This window comes from Corvus moneduloides, chromosome 1 (assembly GCF_009650955.1).
Source record: "Corvus moneduloides isolate bCorMon1 chromosome 1, bCorMon1.pri, whole genome shotgun sequence".
NCBI classification, from domain to species: Eukaryota; Metazoa; Chordata; class Aves; order Passeriformes; family Corvidae; genus Corvus; species Corvus moneduloides.
In genome coordinates, this window is record NC_045476.1 from 105,597,248 (window position 1) to 105,619,210 (window position 21,963).

The following is a 21,963-nucleotide window of genomic DNA, read 5'->3' on the forward strand; positions in this document are numbered from 1 at the left end:
ATGTTAAAAAAAAACCTTAAAGAGGCAAGACACAATCCACCAGAAAATGGCCTCAAATTGCACCAGGGGAGGTTTAGATTAGATATTAGGAAAAATTTCTTCACTGAAATGGTGGTCAGGCACTGGAATAGGCTGTCTAGGGAAATGGTGGAATCACCATCCTTGGAAGTGTGCAGAAGTTAAGAATTCACTTCTAAGATCAACATAAGAAAATCAGGGCAAGATACCCAAGAGCCTGAACAGCATGTGGAAAAAGCAACCTTAAGTACAAAGATGATGGCACAAAGTCTTTTAGAAAATCCCACAGCCCTTTACACTGTGGAAAGAAAGTAAGAAATTACCTTGCTTACAGTGTAAGTAACAAATTAAAGTTGCTTAAAGTGTACAGTAACAAATACTTATTGTGGTCTATTCTACGAACACCAGAGTGTTTAGAAACATGGATATTTAAAAAGTAATTTTAAAATGAAGACATTAAGTTTGCTTGTAACCCTCATCCTTTTCAAGCACAATGTGTTGTTTCACAGCTGACTCCATATTACAACCCCATACATGGATATTTTAGTAAAAGTAGATTCTATATCCACACATATATCCATAGTCAATGTTTAATACAGAGAAAAGTCCTCTGCCTGAGATTTTTTTCCAGACTTTGACACACTCATTTATCATCCAGTTAATGAAGTTATCCCAGTCCTTCTTCTGCAAACTACCAATTACAACTCAGAATATGAGGAAATGTTATGCATAAAACTCATCAAGATTCTCTGATGGTTTTCTGTAATCCTTTAATTATTGCATGTGAATGCCTTCTGGCAGTGTAGAGCAGGCCAATATTTTTAAAAGCCAGGTGTAGATAGCATGAAGGCATGTTAAAATAGGGAGTGTCTTATTGCTTTACCTTCTAATAAAATATGTTTACAAGACAGGAAGTACATTTGGACTTTCATATTTACAATAGGATTAAAAATATTCTAACTTAATTTATGGTATGAGTTATACAAAAGGATCTCCGTATCTTTGTTTCATAGGACTAGAAGCTATTTATGGCACAGTACTTTTATCAAAACCACTAAGAATCCCAAAATGATATCAGAAAGAAATCTTGTTGTACACGGATGCACAGCATACTAGCATTTTCAGATTTCAGTTTAAGGTAAACAGTCAGAGGCTAAAAAAAGCCTTTTCTTTTTTTTTTTTTTTAGCCAAATGTTAGACCATGCTGCTACTCTGCATTTTTATGGGCTTCTGTTTTCTCAGTAACACATACTTTGTTCTAGTATAAAACATAGAGCTTGCAGATACTAAAAAGTTCATTGACTTTTAAGAGCTTACAAAAAAACCCTCCACAGTACCAAACCCCAAAACAACAAGTGAGCAACTAAGATGCTTTCTATTAAAGTCCAACAAACAATTCTGTAACTTCACATGCCTGAAATCCTAGACTTCATCATCACTAACCCAACTCCACTCCATGCTTACTCGGAAAGGCAACTGTATGTTGAAGTTCTAGGGCAGTTCTCTTTGTCTTTTGAATTTGCTCAGTTTCTGCAGGCAGGAATTTTTTTTTTCTAATCTTTTATTCTCAAGAAGTTCTACATACACTCTAAACCAGATAATTCCTCATTATCTTAGCAATCTTCTTTGGCTTTTGTTCCTATGGGAACAGTTTATATTTCATATAAATTTCAATTCCTTCAAGTAAAACTGTGATAAGGAAAGCACTTAAGTGTCTACATTGTAATATATTTGTCCAGGACAAAAGAGTAATACTTCTCTACTTAGGATCATAGAATGGTTTGGGTTGGAAGGGACCTTAAACATCGAGGCTGAGAGGTCAGTAGTTACTGGGGTCCTCATTTCTACTTTTTTAAAAGATAGATACAAGGTTTCTTTTCCTCCACTCACCGAGGACTTGGCCTGACTGCCATAACTTTCCAAATATCATGGAGAGTACATATCTAGATCCACTATGTTAGACATTATTAAAGAGTCTCCAAACAAGTTTACAGGATGTGAACAGCAAGGGGAATTGAATCCTTATCACCTCTGCAATTTACACAACTATATAATCAACATTTAGGGAACAAAAACAAATTTCAACCTCCAGAGGTTTTGACTTTCAAAGTCTAAACTTTAGGGTTTCCCATATTGCAGTCTTAGAGCAAGTTTACCTTTCCCAATTCCTGCATTTAGAAATGTTACAGCTTTCCTACTTATTTTGTCACAGCACCTGTGCATGCTCCTGCTAGGCAAGAAGTTAACCTTATTTCCTTCCTGTCCCACATTTGCCCTCTAAACTGAGAATGCAGCAGCATTCCCAGCTCAGGGACCTGCCTAGAAGTGCTGAAAAGATGGTGACCATTTTGTGTGTCTACTATTTTCAAATTTAGTATTCTACTAAAAAAAAAAAAAAAAAAAAGAGTTTGTTTTCCCAAAATATTTTTTAAATGTTGATTAATTTTAGAACTAAGTCTGCAGTCAGTTAATAACCTAGAAGTGACTGAAAAGGATGGAAAGCAACAGTGTAGAACCTGTTCCATCAACAGCTATATCCTGAAGACTGAGTATAATTTTCTGCATTCATTCCATTTGGCAGTAATACATATTACCAGTATGTGTCAGAAAATTGTAACATTGTAGTTCACATAGATAACCAAGAAAAATGAGGATCAACCATCAACCAAGAGCAATGAGAGGCAGAATCCAAATACTTTTACTTCATATATGTTAAAGTCAGAACAGAGATGCCTATTTATAGGCAAAATGAAAAAAAAAAAAAAAAGAAGAAACTAAAACTCATTATTAATGAAAAGGGAACTATTTGTCCAGAAAAAAAGAATATGCATTCTAAGTAAATTTTAACATTTATTACCATGACTCAGACTGAACTTTGCCCTAAAAGTGGATAATGTTTCAAATATTATGATAAAAAAGGGAGAATGGAAGAATCCAGAGCAACATATTTAACTTCATGTAATGCCTGTCTTTTCACTCTTTTTTGGATCTCAGACGATGTGGTACATGTGGAAGTGAGAGCATGCATCTGATCTCCAATAAGCCATATGTTTTATAGAGAGGGCAGGTTCCTTTCTCTCTATGTATAATTAAACAAAACAGAAAATAGAAAAGCCAGGGTCATAAATTTTCATATAACAATCCCTGACACCTTAACAGTGAAATATACCATGTTTCAGAACGGTTTCAAGTACTTTGGTTTATTTTTCTGCATCCAAAATGTGAACTTTGTATTCTTCTTTCCAGTGCCCAAACAGCATTTAGGAAGCTGTTCTTCACTTTCACCCCCTCCATGATCCTGGAGCTTCAAAGTCACAAAAATAACAGCAAAAAGCGAAATTTAATCTGGTTATTTTTAAATATCAATACTAATATTTTTAAGCTTTATTTTTAAATCTTATGTAGCCATTTGTATTGTTAGTCATAACAGCAAGTATGAGCATTGATGCTTCTTCTCAAAGTTTCACTGTAATTTTAATCCAAAACCTCCAGGCTTCTTAGTTGTCAAAGGATATAGTAATATAAGTTACATCTAATACTCCACTGATATCTGCCAAACTCTTTCAGCACATAGTGGTTTTGCTTGTGAAAAGCCCAGCTCATGATCAGTAGCAATCTTCCAATAGCCCAAAAGCTTTTCAGTACAAACATGAAATGAACTTGTGCCTTTTCAAATGATACCATCATTGCATTTTTTTTAAGAAAAGAAAGCAACACCAACAAATGGTGAAAACAGATTTAAAAAGAAAAATACATATGAACCAAAAAGAAACCCACATTGCTGACCACATTGCCACTTGGCACCAACAGACTTTCAATTTCAACCAAGTAAAACTTTTTTTTGGAGAGTTATGACAAGACTTGCTTATCACAGTTTGACTGCACTCAAAAGAAGCCAAAAGCATAAGAACCCAGAAGAAAAAGCCAGTTTATGTTGCAGATGTATAAGAGTTTTATCAAGGTAACCATCACAGAAGCAAGACATTCAAGAAATAAAAACAGTGAGTTGAGCCAAAACAACCACAAGAATGGATAAACCCTAAACCAGAAGTTTCAAATAGAGTAGTTGATAGACACTTTGCAACAACCCAATTCTATTTTCCCCAGGACTTGAATAGTGAAAATTTTAAGGGAAAGACAAAGTATAACCTCTTAAAAATAATGAAGATATTTTTTGGTTGTAATGACTCTAGGGCTGCAGTTCATGCATGCCTGGAAAGAAAGAAACCCCTTCAATTAATCTACTTCTATACAGAGTGGGGCATTGTAGTGAAGAGAACCCAGAAAAATATCAGAAGCCTGGGGGATTTCTACATTTGTTTAACAGTGGCAGTTTTAAGATTTCTCTGTGATTTTGCCCGTAATGTTACAACTCATTCTATTCTCAAATCACCAAAATCAGCTCTCAGCTCTAATTTGTCTCTCTTATCTCTGTCTCCATAATATTTTCAACCCCCCTCATTTTTATTTTTTTTAGCACTAGGTTTAAAAGTTCATCAGTTTTTATCACATTCTGTCATTTAGAAATCAAAATAGATTTAAAAAAACCTGTGCTGGAGGGTCCACTAAGCATAAAATGCCCAGGGATTTTTAGTATTTTAGTATTTTGCTGTCATCACTAAAGGAAAAATCAAGCCCCCATATGGTCTGTCCCTGACTAGTGCAAATCAGAAACAGCATTCCTTGAAAGCTAGCTATTATTCAGGCACAAGCCTCGTCATGCTAGCAACTTCCAAAACAATACCATAAACTTCTAGCTTTAATCAGTACTCATGCCATCCAATTTCATTTTGTTGCTGGTCCTGCACAGCCACCATTTCTCACTGCATCGTATCTACAAGATTTGTGAGAGTTTAAAAGGCATTTCAGAACACCTGTCTCAGTTCAGACACTTGTCTTACAGTCACGTTACAGATATCAGGCATGCAGGTAGAAGAGCTTCTTAACAGATACATGCATCCAAGCATGGCTGTAACTACACAAAAAAGTGACAGCACACCTACCTGAATAAAAAAAGCAACAACAATAACAAAAATCCCCAATCAAGCAAGACCCACCCCAACAATATTTTTAGTAAAGGTATCAGGGAAAGTCAATACGTCAAACACAGTAGCTGGAATCCAGAGCTGAAAGACCTTCTCCACTTGCTTGATTATACACTGCAGAGTGCAGAAAAAAACCTCCAGAATTTCATAATTCTCAATTTTAAGAAAAATCACAAAAATTCCCTTAATGGCAATAACTTTCACATGATTTTCAGGAAGGGTCAGATTGAGACCATAGCATGTTCCTTCTTAGGGCAGCAGCAACTTCCCATAGTTTGAAGAAGAATTCCCACTCCTTAGAGTCTGTCATAGGTTCACTAAGTTATAGACTACTTTTCATGTTATTTAATCAGCCCTGACTTCTCATTAGTTTACTTCCATTGAAACAATTCTCAGGGTAACAGAGAATTTACAAATGTTGCTTGCTAATCACCAAAGTCACAAGTTTCTGCCCACTAGAGCAGATGTCAGAAATAGATATAGTGACAGCAAGAAGCTTCCCTTTCTTCCTGGAGAGGGATAATTCTTCTTTAAAGACGTGTTATCCCATGCTTTTATTCAGGGAACTGTAATATATGAGATTGATTTGCTCTTCAAAATATTTCAATAGGGCTTCAGAATTGAACACATTTCTACAGCTGGTGTAGATGTTGGGAGCACTGGTGGTAGTGAGGGGAACAGGCAGGTGATAACAAAAGCATATGGAGGATTTTGATTTGTTTATCTATAGAATGTTTTCATTAGCAAATGAAGATTACCAACAATTAGATGTATCTAAGATTACTAATTTGGTGAAATTCTAATGGAAGTATAAGGCTTACAGCCCACCCAGAGCTCAGACTTGTCCGTTGCTGCCTTGAAGACAATAAGCAAGATGAGGGACTAAAAGCTGCAGGAGCTTAGGAAGAAACCACAGGCTCTGAGCCAGCACACCCAGTGGGCCGGTATCACAGCTCTCAGGCTTTCTGGGGAGAACCAAAGTGTTTTGCATCTTTAGAGACCTATTTTGAAACAGAATAGTATTTTATTGTGCTTAATTCCACAATTAAGAAAGCCATGTGCCAGAAAAATGTGCTGCTTTTCAGCATGCGGACTTTAAGACTGTGCAGAGGAGAAGGTATCAGCTCATACTATCAAAACCAAAATGATACCATTATTTAAAATAATTTCCTTGTACAATGCTGACAAAACCCCTCCCATTGTTCAAAAGCCCTAAAATCAACTCAGCTTTGAGTATTCCTTTCTCCTTGTCTCCAAGAAATTATTGACTCCATGCTCAGCAGACCTTTTGCCATGGGTTTAATGTTATTGTTCTTCCATCTGCCTCTGGAAGTCAAGATGACGAGAAACAAGGTATCTGCTTCTGTATATTCAGAGGTGTCACGGTAGAAAAATGTTCAAATTATAAAACTCTGGGGTCCTAAAAAATTCAAGGTCAAGCAGTTATGATTCTAGAAGATTTTTGCTTGAGTCAAAACCACTTGAGTGCTTTTTTGACACAGAAGCCATGGGAAAGAAGAGGGATTAGTGAAGTGATTGTGTTAATCAAAGAAGTGGCAAGAAGATTTGCCAAAATAAACACCATTGTGTGTACATCACTATACACTGTGAAGCTGTTAAAAGTCTATGCATTTTCCAATATAAACCAGTGCTACTAAACAAGAGAAGGAAAAGAACCCATTTTAAGTAACAAGCAGTTCTCCAAATATTCCTTAAATTTTGTTAAGTTTCATAAAGGTAAGCAGAGTACTTGGCACATTTTAGCAGCAGTAAAAATGGTAACAGTTTGTCATGGGTTAGCTAGCATAGTCTCGGAAGTGATGTTCTCACAAAGGAGTGCTTACAGCTTTCCCCATGACCTGACAGAGCCTATCAGTGGCCAGTTTGAACATGGACAATTCTTTAAGCCACTTAAAATTGTGACCGCCTCTGTGATCCACACTTAAGAATAGACAAATCCCCCACAGCTCTGTCTCGTTTCCGGCGCTGGGACAGGTGGCTGCGAGGCCCAAGCGGGGGCCAGTGGGCCCGGCCAGTCCCTGCTCGGGCTGGGCCGGGCCAGGCCACGGCCATCCTGAAGCCATGGACCTGTTCCAGCTGTGCAACCGCCCTCCCCCCCCCAAGCAGGGCTGTGGGCAGCCAGAGCAGCTCGGTTCCCACCCCCCCCCCCCACCACTGCGGCCAAGATTTCAGCAAAGCGGCACCGCTGTCCCACAGAGGTGACCAACACCGATAAGCCACAGAGCTGCAAGGCCGAGGTGAGATTAACCCTTTTAGTGCTGTGAAGAGCTGAAAACCTGAGGGAAGAGAAAGAGGAGATGCTTAAAGCTGAAATTCTGTTGTAAAATTATGATATATCAGAGTATCGCATGGTAATTTCATGAAGATATGGAGGGTGGAGTGTTCAACTTGTACTTGTGAGCAAAAGCACCTGTGCTGAGATAGGCAGACGCTGACGCAGCTGTAATTTCATGAGAAGTTTGGACAGGGAGAGATGGAAGCGATGAGGACTTTTGCTCCAAATGGGAAAGGAGAAAACCTCAGTTCCTAGAGATGCTCCCAGAGATAGTCCTAAAGATGAAGATGAGGGGACCCTTTGCTCCCAGGGAGGGAGAAGGGCCTCTGTTCTTAGAGATGAAATGTTCCCAGAGATGGGTGAAGAGAACTTTTGCTTCTGAACAGCTCAACTTTAAAATTGTACCCCAAAAACCTTCAAGAGTGGACCCTCGAAAGCAGTTGTGGGAAAAGCTGCAAGTCGGGGGAAGGGACTCACACGCAGGCAGAGAGACTCCTCTTCCTAAATGGACTGAACAAAGTTATTTGGAAGTGGGCGGCTGTCTCGTTGTGATAATGTTTTCATAGCATGAGCAAGAAGAGACTTCTCTTTCTAAATGGACTGAACAAGGTTATTATGGAAGTGGTAAACAGACTGAACATCTTAAGGGTTGTCTTTTTACATTGTCAGTGGGAGAAGGGAGGAAGGTGGGGGGAGGAGAAGAGTTCTGAAGGTGTGGTATAATTTTTTTTTTCCTTCTTTTAGGTCTGTTAATAAACTTCTTTATATTCTTTCAAGTTTGGTGCCTGCTTTGCATTTCTCCTAATTCTTATCTCACAGAAGGTAAACAGTAATGAGTATCTTGGACCAAACCGTTACACTAAGTCGGTGTTTCCGCCTGGTTACAAACCCAACCCGCTACAAAGTTCCTTGTGAGAAGCCATAATTCACTGTGGAAATGACCTGGGAAAGAAATTTTATTTTGGACTGTATCCTCCTAGTTCAGAAAACACAAAAGATTTGGAGTTCAAGAGAGTCAGATTTTAGTGGAACAAAACAGTGTATCTCTCTCATCTGAAAGACATGACGCAGTCTATACCGCTTAGATAGACTAAAGGCATGGAGAAAGGCAAGCTGATTGAAACTCCACTATATCCACAGCAAAGATTTGTAGTCTTTCAGAAACAGCAAGTTATCTCTGACACTGTTATAGCTCCATCTTCTCTGTATTCTCAGACCACGTAAGCAATAAGATCCTCTGAACTAATTTTGCTCCAGGTTGAACAGGCCCAGCTCTCAGTCTCTCTTCACATGTCACGTGTTCCTGACTCTTGGCGCCATCCCCTGGATTCACTCCAGCAATATTATCCTGAGTGCACAAAACTGGACATAGTAGTCCAGATGTGGTCCTACAAGTGCTGAATAAAAGGGAAGGATCACTTCCCAGTACCTGCTGTCAAGATCCTGACTAATGCTGTCCAGGGCATGTAATGCACCAGGACCCCAGAGCCTTTTCTGCAGAGCTGCTTCCCAACAGCTGGCACCAAGCCTGTCTTGTGGCTGGGATTACCACAAACCAGGGAAAGAGCTTTTGCTCTTGCTGAACCTCATGAAGTTTATGTCAGCCTAGTTCTCCAGCCTGTCCTGACAGCAGCCCTGCCTTCCCAGTTAGGGTCACCCCCACCTTGTGTCACCTGCAAACTTGCCAAGAGTACCCTCCACCTCATCATGCAGACTATCAATGAACATGTTGAATGGTGTTGGTCCCAGCACTAATCCCTGAGGGATCCACTACCTACTGGCTGCAAGATTGGCTTCACAAGCTTGGCTTTTTAAGTCCAGCCTAATTTCTGTCCATTTCATAGTGCCTTTATTCATCCTATGTCCCACCAGTTTTGGGGACTATGGAGAAAGCCACAGAGGGCGTCAAAGACCATTAAAATCAAGGTATATAAGAACCACTGCCTTTCTTTTGCCAGACACATCGTCATAGCAAACATGATTTGCATATGGGAAATAGTTTTGCTACTCCCATTCACTTTGCTGTTCTTCATGTGTTTACACATGAGCGGCTCCAACAGTGCTCTCAGGAACTGAGGTGAGGCTGACTGGAGTACAGTTATCTGGATCCTCCTTCTTGTCATTCCTGACAATCAAGTTCCACTGACTTATGTATGAAATCCAAGTGATTTAAATGATGCCTGACTATGCCTCCCATTACTGAGGATACTGCTTCATGTTGAAGGGCTCAGAAACCTGGAAGGCCTGAGGACAAACCTTGCAAGTGAAACCCACAGTATAAAATGTACCTTAGCCTTTCCCATGACCCTTGTCACTATGTTGACTGCTCCAGTGAGCAATGGACCCACGCTTACTTAGCCTTCATTTTTCTCCTGATGTACTTTAAGAAACCTTTTCTATCTTGCACTTCCCTGAGCTGGAGCTTTCCCAACTCCATTCCTGTATAAATAGACAATGCATCTGTATCTCTCCCAAGTAGCTGTCTCTGATCCACTGTGGGGTTTTTTTTTTTTTGGTTTTTTTTTTGTTTTTGTTTTTTTTTTGTTTTTTTTTTGTTGTTGTTGTTGTTGTTGTTGTTGTTTTTGAGCTGAATCAGGAGCTCCATGTCCATTCATACTGGTCTTCTGTAAAGCTTATCTTCTGAGAATGGAGAGGACATTCTTGTGCTCAGAGTATGCTGTCCTTGAAAATTGGATAGCCCTCCTGGGCTCCTTTGCCTTTCAAGGATTCACAGGATCCTGCCAAGCACATCCCTAAACAAACATCTCCCCTCATCACATTATTGATCATCTGTATCAAGAAATTATCTTCAATCTGTTCCAGAAATCTGGATTGCTTGTGTTCAGACTTACGGGACTTCCATAGTTACTATTGTGGTTAAAGACACCCAAGAATACCAACGTCTGGGACTATGAGGCTTTTTCCTCCTGCCCTAAGACTGCTTCATCTGCTTTTTCTTGTTGATAAGAAGGTCTAGAGCAGACACCTACTACAACATCACCTGTCTTGGTCTGAATGTTGATCTCTGACCACAAGCTCTCCACTTGTTTGCCATTTCACCCACTGTCCACTCAAAACACACCTCTGTATAGAGCCTAAAGGGAGAGCATCTCATACTGACATCCTGTTAGAACCTTAAGGTACAGGAGCCTTGTATATACAACTGGGTTCAAGGTTAACGAGTTGCATCATGCCTGTTACAGAAGAAAGGGATGAGTGAGCCAGACATGCTGAACTTCCTTAAGTTTGCCCCTTCTTTCGTAAAAGAATATTGAAGTTATGATTTTCCATCATTCTTTTCAAATATACCTGAACTATAGTAATTCTAGGGAAGGAACAAGATCTTTTCATTAGAGAACAAGGGGAATGCATGCGTAGGCAAATGGAAAAGTTTCCACAGAACAGACTTTAGTGTTGTTGAAATATAATTAAAATATTTTTATTCAATTATTAATCATAATATAGAGTCACTATTAATTCTACACATTAGAAATCAAAATCTTTAATGTGGACTACTTATCTAATGATCTCTTAAACTGGTTGTAGACAGACACAGATTTTATATGTGTGTCTTTAAACTTAAATTAATTAACAAACAAAACTGTCAATCCATCTTTCATGATGGCTATCACTGTTATATATATATATCACTGGATATCACATATCACTGTTTGCAATATTTGATCCAAAATCTACATAATTCATGACCTTTCACACTTTTAACTTCCTCCACATTTCTCAGATTTTTTTTCACTGTATTTAATTTATTATTTAGACTGTACATGACGCAATGTTTATGTGATAATATTAATATAGAATCGTAGAATATCCAGAGTTGGAAGGGACCCACGAGGATCATTGAGTCCAACTCCTGGCTCTGTGCAGGACAGTGCCAAGAGTCACATCATGTGCCCAAGAGTATTTTCCAAATGCTTCTTGAACTGTCAGGCTGGTGCTGTGACCACTTTCCTGCAGAGCCTGTTCCAGTGCTCAACCACCCTCAGGGTGAGGAACCTTTTCTTAATTCCAACCTAAACCTCCCCTGACTCAATTTCGGGCCATTCCCTCAGATCCTGTCCCTGGTCACCAAAGAGAAGAGATCAGTGCCTGCCCCTCCTCTTCCTCTCACAAGGAAGTTGTAACTGCAGTGAGGTCTGTCCTCAGTTTCCTCTTCTCCAGACCAAGTAACCTCAGCCACTTCTCATATAGCTTCCCCTCTAGGACCTTCACCATATATACATAATATTATATACATATTTTTTTAAAAAAACCCCCATATATATATAGTACTATTATTTTAAAACGCACAGTTTCAAATATGTTGCTAAAAACGCACAAACTTTGTCATTAAAGAATTTTCCCCCATTTTTAAAAACTTTTTTTCTGTTAAAGTGTGCCCTAGGACATAGATGTGTACAACTGTACTTTCAAACCAGAAAAAAGCGCACTTTAATTGTGCAGTGTTCAGCATCTCACAAGTAACTACCTGCCATTATGTACCATAATGCCAAAGTCTTGTTCTCAACTCATTCATTATGCAGTGGAGTCATTCAAACCACAGACTGCTTGACACCCTGCTTTAAAATATCCTGGGCTTTTAGCTGGTATTTGCCTCTTATTTGCAATGGCATGATAATTATTAGTTCAGTAAGTGCCTATAGCAATGCTTGTTAAAAAAAGAATGTTTCACATCTTGACTTAATAACATCTTACAGGTTATTTTTTACTAGGATTTACAAGTTTAGCTGGAAACCTCCAGTCTTTAGATCATCTGCAGTCAAAGAAAAGTAATGGAAAAAAGAGCTCTGTCACATCCCTAACACCTCTCAACATATATTTAAAAAAACCTGTACCAAACCCCAAAAGACATGAACCCCAAACTCCAGTTTTTTGTTTACCACAAAATTATTTAAGCTAAGAATTTATATCTGGCATTTTGAGTTAATTCATCCAAACCAGACTTTGATGTGTAACTTGATTTCTTCAAGCTAGAGATGAAGCACCAATTGCTTACCTGACTCACACGCAAATGTCTTTGATGTCTCATCATGAAAGATAATTGCCACTGCATGCTTCTTTGTCTCTCGCGGCAATCTGGTTATGTTTTTGATATTGTGCAGCTCAGTTACCTTAAAATGAAGAAAAATATTTTAGACCAGTGTATAAATACTACAAATAAAAATATTAACCTTAACTGCTCAATTTTTACTCTAAACTGTTTTTCCCCTGTCCCAGTTTCAGCCAGGACAGGGTTAAATTTTCACAGTAAGCAGGAGAAGTGTGTGGAGAAGGCCCAGATTTTATTCCATACCACCTCACTCATTGCCAGGGGTGGGAGTAAGGAACTCTCTCTCCTTCCAGTGGCGAGAAAGCATGGTGCGGAAGAGCCAGGTATTGTTGCAGGCTTTTCCATGTAAATTGTTTCTTAGTCTTATACCTTGTGCTATTTATATTGTTGTTATTACTGTTCATTTTCTTGCCTCATTGTTTCTAGTAAATCGTTCTTATCTCAACCCGTGATTTTCAGCTTTTGTGCCTCCAGTTCTCAACTCCATCTCAACAGAGTGGGAAGGGGAGGAGAAGGGGGGAGCGAATGAACAGCAGTGTGGTTTTGAGTCTTGGTGGGAGAACTAAACTGGGGAGTACCATTCCTAAACCACGACACCCCCTAAGGTTATTTATATTTATAAGCTTTGCAACTGATAAAACCACATAAATAGGTAGAGTCTTAAGTTGCAAAACTTAACTCTAATAACTTTATTTCTCGAATAAATAAATTTCTGCAAAACTCTACTTCTCTAATAAAGTCATACTTGGAAACGGTTCACAATGACATCAAGTCAGCCTTGGGATTTTCTATAATCTATTTTTCAATTTCTATATTCATACAACTTGGACCAGTTTCAGAAGCTGCATCAAATAGAAAACCTAATGTTAAAACAACAGTGCTTCATTAGTTACGGGAGGTAACTCAACTAATATGTCAAATAGTATCACTACATTTGTAAGGATAGATCCTCATATGTCTTTAAAATGTATCTGTCATCCTTGAACTCAAACTTTTGTTTTCTAAATATTTGAAAAGCTTATCAACAATAAAACACTCTTGCAGCAAATTTACAACATAAAAAATTCAATCTATTTTCCTTTTCTTTTGATGAAAGTAGATAACTACAATTAACACAAATGGAAGAAAAATATGTTATTCCAACCAGAGCTGGTGGCACAGTCTATCTTAAACTGATTAGCACTTTATATTATAAAATCTTCTTCTCAGTTTCTTGGAACTCTGGGCAAACCTTATCTGTTTAGAGGTAGTTTTTTTCAGGCAGGACATTTGCCTCAGGCAGAATTAATTTCTAAAAAAATGTCATCCATATGAGTCAGGACATCTATGTCTACAGAAAAAATGGACTGAATGTAGGTGGGGGTTTTTTATTTGTTTTGCTTTGTAATTGTTATGCTCCAAGCGTACAGTTCCAGCACTCCTTTTCACATGCTGAAAACAATGTTTTTAAAGCAGAAGAGATTTTATATGGTAGAGTAAAAAAAATGGAACACGCTGGGGCAAAGACATTTCAATAAAATACTGATAGCAGATGAGCAGTGAGAGGCATCAAACCAGCGAAAGAAACTGAGACAAAGCGTGAAGTGGAATGTGTATGTGGTGACAAACTTGAGACCAGAACTGAAGACTGCTATAGGGTCTATCTTGACAGTCTTCAGCAAAACTCACTCCAGTTTGTCAATACCTCTGTTGTAACAGGTGGGCCAAAACTGGATGTGATACTATAAATATGGTCTAATGTGTGCTCAACTGAGGAGAATAATCATTCCCTGTATTGACTGGCCATGTCCTCCAGGTCCCTGATAACAATATTAGGAGAGGTCCCAGTACAGACCACAGCAGTTCTACGCTTGCTACTGACCTCCAAGTAGATTGAAACCCCTTTAACCATGACTTTCTGAGTCTGACTAGCTGACCAGCTTTACATCATCTAGACATCCACCCACATAAATGATAATGTCCCAGCTTGGATCTGAGAATATCCTGGGAGAAAATGTGGAAGGCCTTGCTAAAGCTCTTCTCATCACATATCATAGATGGTGATCATATTGGTCAGGCATGATTTACCCTTGGTAAAACCATGCTGCCTTTCCCAAATACAACCTTTTCTTTCACGTCTTGAAATATATTTTAAGATGATTCACTCACTGTTCTTCCCATAGGCTGAAGTAAGACTGCCAGAAATTCTCCAGGTTGACCTTTGGTTAACTGCCAGAATTCTCTGTATTCTCCAGGTTAACCTTTTGGCCTTTTTTTGGACACAGGTGCAACATTTGACTCACCATTTGGTTCCTAATCCCTTATAATTTTAACTTTTGTCATGCATTTTCAGGGCTTTGCAAGAATTCATATATTTTGCTATTTTTTGGCTTGGGGGAAAGAGAAGGGCTGAATACCACAAATATCACTGTCCCAATAAAGAAGTTACCAAAATATCTGGATTTTCCTGGATCTATGCATGGTAAATGATCTAATGTGTGAGAGGGCTCTTATGACTTACCCAAAGCACTAATCTCGAGGAAATCCCCCAAAAGGGGAAAGAAAGCAGATGAGTAAGGTAGGCAGACAAGAGAACAGACTCTAGAATGCAAAACCTGAGGGAACAATACCAAATCCATAAGCCATTCCTGAATTTTGAAGACACGGAAGGCCCCAAAGTCAGAGATGGAGAACATACAGATCCACTAGTCTTTCTAAATAAGAAGATATAAGAGTAAAATATTTAAGAGGATTTGGGACACCAAAAAGTTCAGGTTATTATTAAAGAGAATTAAAAATATAGCTGGCAATGCAATAGGAAAGGGAAAACACTAATAGGAAGGAAAAGCTCCAGTGATTCTAACAGAAGCAATTGATACAGAAAGTGACATTTTCACATGTGTGTGCATGTGTGACAGTGCACACAATACAGAAAAAAGTGCCTTAAATCTTGTTGTATTTAAAAGGGAAAATTCCTCTTTCTGGAATAGCAGAAAAGGAAATAGAATTGTTTTGAATGGTGACAAAAAGGCATATTAAGCCTTGTTCTAGTCTCTGTCATACAGTAGAGATCTATTCTTTTTTGTTAATATTTGAGTGTTAGAGATTACTGAAAGATCCTGCAATGCTTAAGATAAGATAATAATGGTAATAGAGCCAAAAAATCTTACATTCCTGGCACTAAAGCTACAAAATGTTCACAGTAATTTTTGTTTGAAACATAAATACAGACATACCTGAGTACACACACCTGGCCATCTGTAAAGATGATTTTTGATTTGTACCAACCTTACTGATTGGTACATTAATCCTGCCTTGTTTAATATAGTCACATATGCAACATCCATCACCCACTTAGGAATATTGTCAGCACAAAATGCACATACAACAGAATTTTATTTTATTTGCTGGTGGGAATTTAATGTCCGAAAAAGACAATGAAAACACCACCAAATTCTTATATGCTGCTTTTTGGTACCCATATGAGAGATTAAGTTGAACAACATGCAAGGTAAGTGCAGAAAAACAGTCTCGATGCACGAAGAAAGGGGCATTGTTTTAAACACATTTCGATTTTTCTTTGTCTCTGGAATCATACCACCTCCCTAGACAGCACAAAACTTCTTATAACTCCAATGTGATGGACAAAGTGACATGACTAGCCTCTTCCAAACTCCTTTTACTTTATTTAAGACAAAGTTTTTTGAGCCATTCATAGTCTGACACAGGAATCATATCCCACTTGTGTATGCCTTTCCACAAAAAATGGACCTATTTGAAACCACTATGAGATATTGTGAGACTCTTATTTCCTTGTCAAAAGCTTTAGTGGTATAACTTGGGTGGCCAAAATATTTCTGCCAGTCAATTTTTTTTTTTAAAATAATACCTTTTTCATTGGAATGCTTTATTTTACAAGAACTGAAGGAAATAGTAATTTTAGTTATAACATCTTGAGGACATAGGAAATGTAGACAGATTTTAGGAAATATAACTTTACTGGGCAAGGCAACAGAAAAAGAAATGAGAACAATTCAGGAACACAAGTTGACACTAACAACTAGAGGGGCCATAATATCAAATAAGCCCCTCATTAATTCTATTGGTTATGTAATTTTCAACATTAAATAGAGATGAATATTTGCTTCCTTGTTCATCTTTTCATATTGTACAGTCTGCTTCCCTCCACGATCAGAGCAGAAAGACTTTGAAAGTCTATCCTCCCATTGATAGAGAATTAAGTTAATGAAATTCTGAATTCTGGGTTTAATGCCAATGAAGCATGAGTCATTTCCCTACTTGCTGAACATGTACAATTAAAAAATAAACACCTGAGAGCTTATATTATCTTGTATGAAGGAAAAAAAGAACTTTGCCTTGGCAACCAGATTGCTTTATCTCAGGGATTTTTAAAACTGTGGCTTAAATTTTATCTATTATTTTTTGAAAAAACATATAACTAAATAAACCTTTTTAAAAGTATGAAAGCTACTGAAAAGACAAAAGGAAAACTTATAAAAATCTTAACTACTTTGAAATAATTTAAAACATCACTTTGCAGGCTTTAGGAAGGTTTTAAAAGACTAATAGAGTTGAAAAAAAAAGGAAAAAAGTTCCCCTTTTTTATGAGTAGTACAGTAGGTAAATCTACTTTTTAAAGCAAGGAACATTATACCAAAATTTTCTCCCTGTGGTATTATAATGGACTTGTTGACAAAATTCAGTCTAATACATTGAAAATATTCCTGTTCTTCACAACAACAAAATAGCATTTGAAACTATCTAGACCATTGACAGCATTGTATCAGTCAGAGAAACATAAGAAAGGGAAAAATTGCTGTGCCATTACATATGTAAGAGTCTTACCTAGACTTTCCACCAAAAAAAAAAAAAGCATTTTCCTATTGTGGGATTATACTTTGCCTAAAACTTTCTTAATGCTGAAAATAATACAAACCAACGAAAACCTAGAAAGTCAGTTTTCCTATTTCCTCCATTTGTAACTCTCTAGAACAATATTAACTTCAACAATGAATACAATCCCTAATACTGCCTGCTCATTGAGAGATCTTGCGAACAGATTTCTTGCTGACTGTTATCCTTTGATTTCTTCCAGGAGATGAAATAAATCGTTTTTTATTAAGCTATGGTTATGTAGTTTACGATTTTCCACTACTATTAGCACGTTAACTTAGACTTTCTTTTCTCTACTAGACATTGGCACTATCATTTAGTGCTGTTCTCCATATGTTGCTCAGTGTGGTATGTGATAGGGACTCTTAGCACCTGGACCATTTCTCAGTTCTCCTACTCCTCATCAATAATTCCTGCTTCATGTGTCCATCACTCAGCAGCCCACACATACATTTCCTGGTTTATTGGTTTTTTTTTTTTCTATTCGGTTTCTTGACCTTTTTTTTTAATCAGTCTTTAAAACCACTTTTACTTTTTCTCTAGAAAGACAAATTAACACCGGTTGATGAAAAGATGTGGAAGGGTTACTAAAGTCACATGTTACCAAACTTTGCCAAGGTTTCTTTTTTTTTTAGATTTTTTTTTGTATTAAACAGGCTTTTCTCTTTCTTGGTGGAGGGAGGGTGGGGCTTGACATAGCTATATCAGAGACATCCAAGTCCTCTGCTTCTCATTGATATTTGATAAAAGGACAGACGCTTGAAGGGCTGCTAGGTAGGATAACTTCTAGGACTGGTAAAGGCAGCATCTCACACCTGCAAAATTATACTAGGCTTGGCTTGCATCAGGCTCTCAAGGCTACACATCAGTTTTGGTTACTGTAACTTGTTTCCTCTCACAGTCAGGAATTTGGATCACCCCAAAGATTCCTTGTAAGCACAGATGAAAAGAAATGCACTTCATCTGGAAATAAATTTTTTTGGATGTTTGGATTGTTCACCAAAATGTAAAACTTCTTTACAGATATACATCAAGCACTGAACAAGAATGCAGAAGATCCTACAATAAGTTTTCTGACACTATTGCTCATATACCTTGATCACTCATGAATCATCTAAATATTGCTTCAAGTAATGCAATGCACTTCCTCTCATCATCATTGTTTTTCTTTATCTTGGTCTGGGAATAAGCCCAAAGTTTTAACTTGTTTTGTGTTGGTGTAACATCTCATCTGGAAGAAAACCACATTCAGAGCTTCCACTTGCATCCTTTAGTAAATGCTATATAGGAATAATATAGTCCTTAATTATCAACATCTGGCAAATACTGTCTAGCCACATCTGGGTGGATCAAGCATCCAAAAAATTAATTAGTGAAATATAGAGCAGTATATCAACCTTAAAAACAAGAGAAGAAACTGAGAAGGACTCCCCTGAAGGAACTAACAGTTAACAAATCTCATGCTATAAGGTCAAAAAGGCAAGAGGATCAGAGGAAGTACTTAGCTTATGCCCTCACTTGGGAAAAAAAAAATTAAAAAGATCTTAATTTCCTTGAAGATTTTCCCTGATGTCTTATGATAATAATTTGTAACCTGAGAGCTTCACAGAAACTTGAAGTCACCTTTCTGCATGATTATCCTAAATTTGACACTAATACCAAATTCCTTCAATTCCCTACTTCCTGCCAGAATGCCCAAGCATTGTCAGATGTCAGGGTTCTGCGTTAGAAGACACACTAAAGGATTGGTCTGTATTAGTTTTAGTGCATTTCTGTGCCAAAAGACTTGGAAACCATCCGAAAAATATCCTGATAGATTTCAGAAGTCTAACTCCACTTGCCTCTAGTTACACCAACTGTAATTTAATTTCAGTAAAGTCATGCTGCAGATTTCTAGTAAATAATTCAAGTGCAGGAAAACTACTAATATAAGAAAGTCTTCAGTGGCAGACAGCCATAGCCTAAATCCAAGCAGGACACACAGGTATAGGCAGATGATCAAGGAAATTATTTAGGATTGTTATACGGAAAATAAAATCTCTGAACAGCACACCCAGGCTTTGAAGTGGACAGTTACTTCTGTCTAGCCAGAAGAGATCAGATAACAGATTTTCAGTAAGAAATTTCTGGTCTCTCTAAAAACACTTTAGTCCTTCCCTGTCTATCAACCTAAAGTCTTCTTTTTGAAAGAGCATTTGTTACCTAGGTAAGCAACAGGAAATAATTACAAGATCACAATTTCACTATAGTAGCAAAATATTTTATATTATAAAACAGTAACTGTCAATCTTAAAACACCTATCCTATAAAATGTTTGGGTGTTTCATTATCCTTTCAGTATCTTAATTATATTCTTAGATATGAAAGGCTATTAAATTCCAAAATACACTTAATTTAAACAAAGGCTCATATTAACTGGGATGCATTGCTTCTTAACAGTAAATGTAATTTTCCTCTTTTCTGATTACTTTCTTTGGAACTACATTTATTTCTCTCAAAGAGAAAGGATTTTAGGAACAATTCAATATACTTTCTTTTTAATCTACCACACTTCGTTATTGACCTACACTGGACATTCATTTGTTTGCTTCTTGTACTAAAAATCTGTTCTAGTCATGCAGCTGAAGAGCTAGGATTTCCTTTTGTATGACATGGACATGTAAAGACTGTACATATACAACACATTGTGGGGTCTGGTGCTCAAATTGTACATTTAAATAGATGAGATAACTCTTCCACAATTACAGGAATATTACTTCCAAATCACGTATTATGTTTGCATCCCTATGAAAATTACAATTCCACAGTAAATAAGAAAGGAGGTCCAAAAGAGAAGAAAACCACAAAAATAATGAATAAAATCTAAAGTGCCCCATTCTGGGTTATATCCTATTTGAATTCTTCCAGACATGTGCCTCCCATATGAAACTGGGAAGGAAATGATTCCGCAATTCCATCTACTGAATGTTATTTCCACTGTGCAGTCCTGGAAATTGCCTGGGCAGAGGAAAAGGTCTGAATTTACATAAATGGGTTTCTGTTTTGCATTGCACACTACCTTCCTGTCATTTAAGTTCTAACTAGAAAAAATAGAAGCAGAAGAGAGAGCTGTGAAATGCAATCATTTATCCTCTTATTTCTTAATAATGGCCCACATACTACCATCTGTTGTGCAATACTATGCAAGCAGTAATGTGACAGAGCAAAAGCCAACACTGGGGCAAGGAGCAGGGACTCCAGTGAGTGACGCCCACACAGTAAAGAACCACGTCAAAGCAGAAACAGCATGGCAACAATAAGAGAGTGATATAAAAAGCAAGGGCCATGTTAACTATCACAGCAAGAAAAGGGCAAAGGAGGCATCAGTATGCTGCTTCCAGTCTGCAAAAGGAGAACAGGAGATGCTGGCTCATTACAGATCAAAGGACCACAGAAAGGATCTCAAAGCATCTAAACACCTGCCTCCAGCTCAGCTTTCAGTCATACTATCTGCAGCTAGCAGTGGCTCCTTCGATGTTGCTAAATCCAATTGCCACAGAGTAGAAGTTTTGTTACAGCTTTGGATGGAGCTGGATGTGATTTGGGCTCTTAAGAAAAGGCAGTGTGCTGCCTGAAAAGCATAAAGACCTTTGGGACTGGTGAAATGTCTGCATCAACAGAAGCACAGATCATACATCAAAGGAAGTGCCTTATTTTTTTAGCTCAGCATCCATTAGATCATATCTATAACACTCTGCCCAGTTTTGGGAATCCAATGAAATTGATACAACAAAGTGAGCTCAGCAGAGTGTCCCCAGGACAGCTAGAGCTGGACCACTTGCCCAGTGGGACGGAGAGGTTGAGGGCAGTAGCTGCTCCATCCTGCAGCAAGGGATGGCTTTGGGGGCATCTAACTGCATCCCCCAGGGCTGGCAGGGCGGTTATCAAGGAAACAGAGCCAGGCTCTTTGCAGCTGTGCTTGGAGGGAGGAAGATGGACAATGGGCATAAACTGAGGCACGAGATGTTCAGGCTGCATATGGAAAGCAATGTTTTCACCATGAAGACAGTCCAGCAGTGGGACAGGCAGCTCAGGGAGGCTCTGCAATCTCCATCCCTGGAGACTCAACTGGACATTGCCCCAGCAGGAGCTGGAGAAGAGAACTCTTCAGGTCCATTCAAATAAGAAATAACTTAAGTCTAAAAAATGGATGCTAACAGACCTGCAAGGATATTTGGACCTTTGTGAGTTTGCGCAAGCCCTCAGGGGATTAGGCCATTCAGAGTATTTAAGATGGAACACATTTCTGTGACATCAGCATATACTGCACAAAACCAGCAATCAACAATAGGATGAGGGGATGCAAGAGACTGGAAAACAACACTTAAGCTAAAAATGTACTAAGAGGCAGAAAAAAAAAAAAAGAAAAAAAACCTGTTTCATGAAAGAATAGCAATTCTTAAACCACAAGATTACAAGAGGAACATAACAAGGGAGAAGAGAAATCCCAAGATCAGAGAAGTGAAAGAATGGATCATAAAAGAGTGAAAACAATTCAGAAAGAGAACAGAAGAGTTTTCCCCATCTCTGCACATGGATTTACCCTTGGAATATGAGTTGTTATGGTAACAACACTGCAGGATTTTTGCCAAGGAGTGGAACAT

At 38.0% G+C, this 21,963-nt stretch overlaps 1 protein-coding gene across 2 annotated transcripts in view; it reads right to left on the bottom strand.

Moving 5' to 3' along the window:
* DOK6 (docking protein 6) overlaps positions 1-21,963 on the bottom strand; it is a 253,569-nt gene that overhangs the window by 123,141 nt on the left and 108,465 nt on the right. For both annotated transcript variants that reach the window (XM_032121098.1, XM_032121105.1), the window contains exon 3: positions 12,374-12,488. In XM_032121098.1, the coding sequence (XP_031976989.1) occupies positions 12,374-12,488 (115 nt within the window). The remainder of the gene's footprint in view (positions 1-12,373; positions 12,489-21,963) is intronic.